A 762-nucleotide genomic window follows, 5' to 3' on the forward strand; every position below is an offset into this window, starting at 1 on the left:
CAGTGGCCCCCGGGGTGGTCCCTTTGGGCCAAGCCGAGCCACTCAACTGGCTGCCCCCCAATCTCCTACCCACGGGACCCAGCGCTCTCACCACCATCTGGTAAATGGCGTCCACTATGTCCAGCATCTCAGTCCTGGTGATGTAGCCGTCGTTATCCAGGTCGTAGAGCTTGAAGGCCCCTGCAATCAACCAGCCAGGCGGGGTCACCAGGGCCCGGAGCAGGGGCAGCTCTGCTCCCACCTTCCGTTCTCTGCCCCTCAGCACGTGATGGGGGCCCACAGCCATGCCTCACCCAGTCAGCGAATACTTCCATCAGGACCAATAGGCACACGCACACGCACACGCACACGCACACGCACATATACACGCACCATTTCAACTAGGACTGGGAAGAAAGAAACTGGGAGTAAAAGAAGGGGGCCTCGGCCAGTGCGAGGCCTCCAGGGCTGAAGCTGGGAGGGAGGACTGGCCCAGGAGGAGTCCTGAGGGCCCCCCTCTTTGCCCCGCCCCCACTGCAGCCTCTCCCATTCCAGTCCCTGTGGCCAACTCAGAAAATAAAACAATACGCCCAGGGGACAAGGAGCTTTTGCATAAATAAAATCCTCTTTTCTTATTTCTGTGGTTGTTAATCCTCACCTGAGGATATTTTTTCCATTGACTTTTAGAGAGAGTGGGAGAGAGGGAGGGAGGGAGAGATGGGAGAGTGTGAGAGAGACACATAGATTGGTTGGCTCTCACATGCAGGCCAAGTGGGGCCAGGG

General features: G+C 57.7%; 1 protein-coding gene across 1 annotated transcript in view; it reads right to left on the reverse strand.

The window, feature by feature from the left end:
• The window catches only part of NCS1 (neuronal calcium sensor 1), a 31,936-nt gene that overhangs the window by 16,677 nt on the left and 14,497 nt on the right, over positions 1–762 (reverse strand). Inside the window, exon 6 of the mRNA XM_006754214.1 lies at positions 92–180. Within this exon, the coding sequence (XP_006754277.1) occupies positions 92–180 (89 nt within the window). The remainder of the gene's footprint in view (positions 1–91; positions 181–762) is intronic.

The sequence above is a fragment of the Myotis davidii genome, unplaced genomic scaffold, assembly GCF_000327345.1.
Source record: "Myotis davidii unplaced genomic scaffold, ASM32734v1 scaffold651, whole genome shotgun sequence".
Lineage (NCBI taxonomy): Eukaryota > Metazoa > Chordata > Mammalia > Chiroptera > Vespertilionidae > Myotis > Myotis davidii.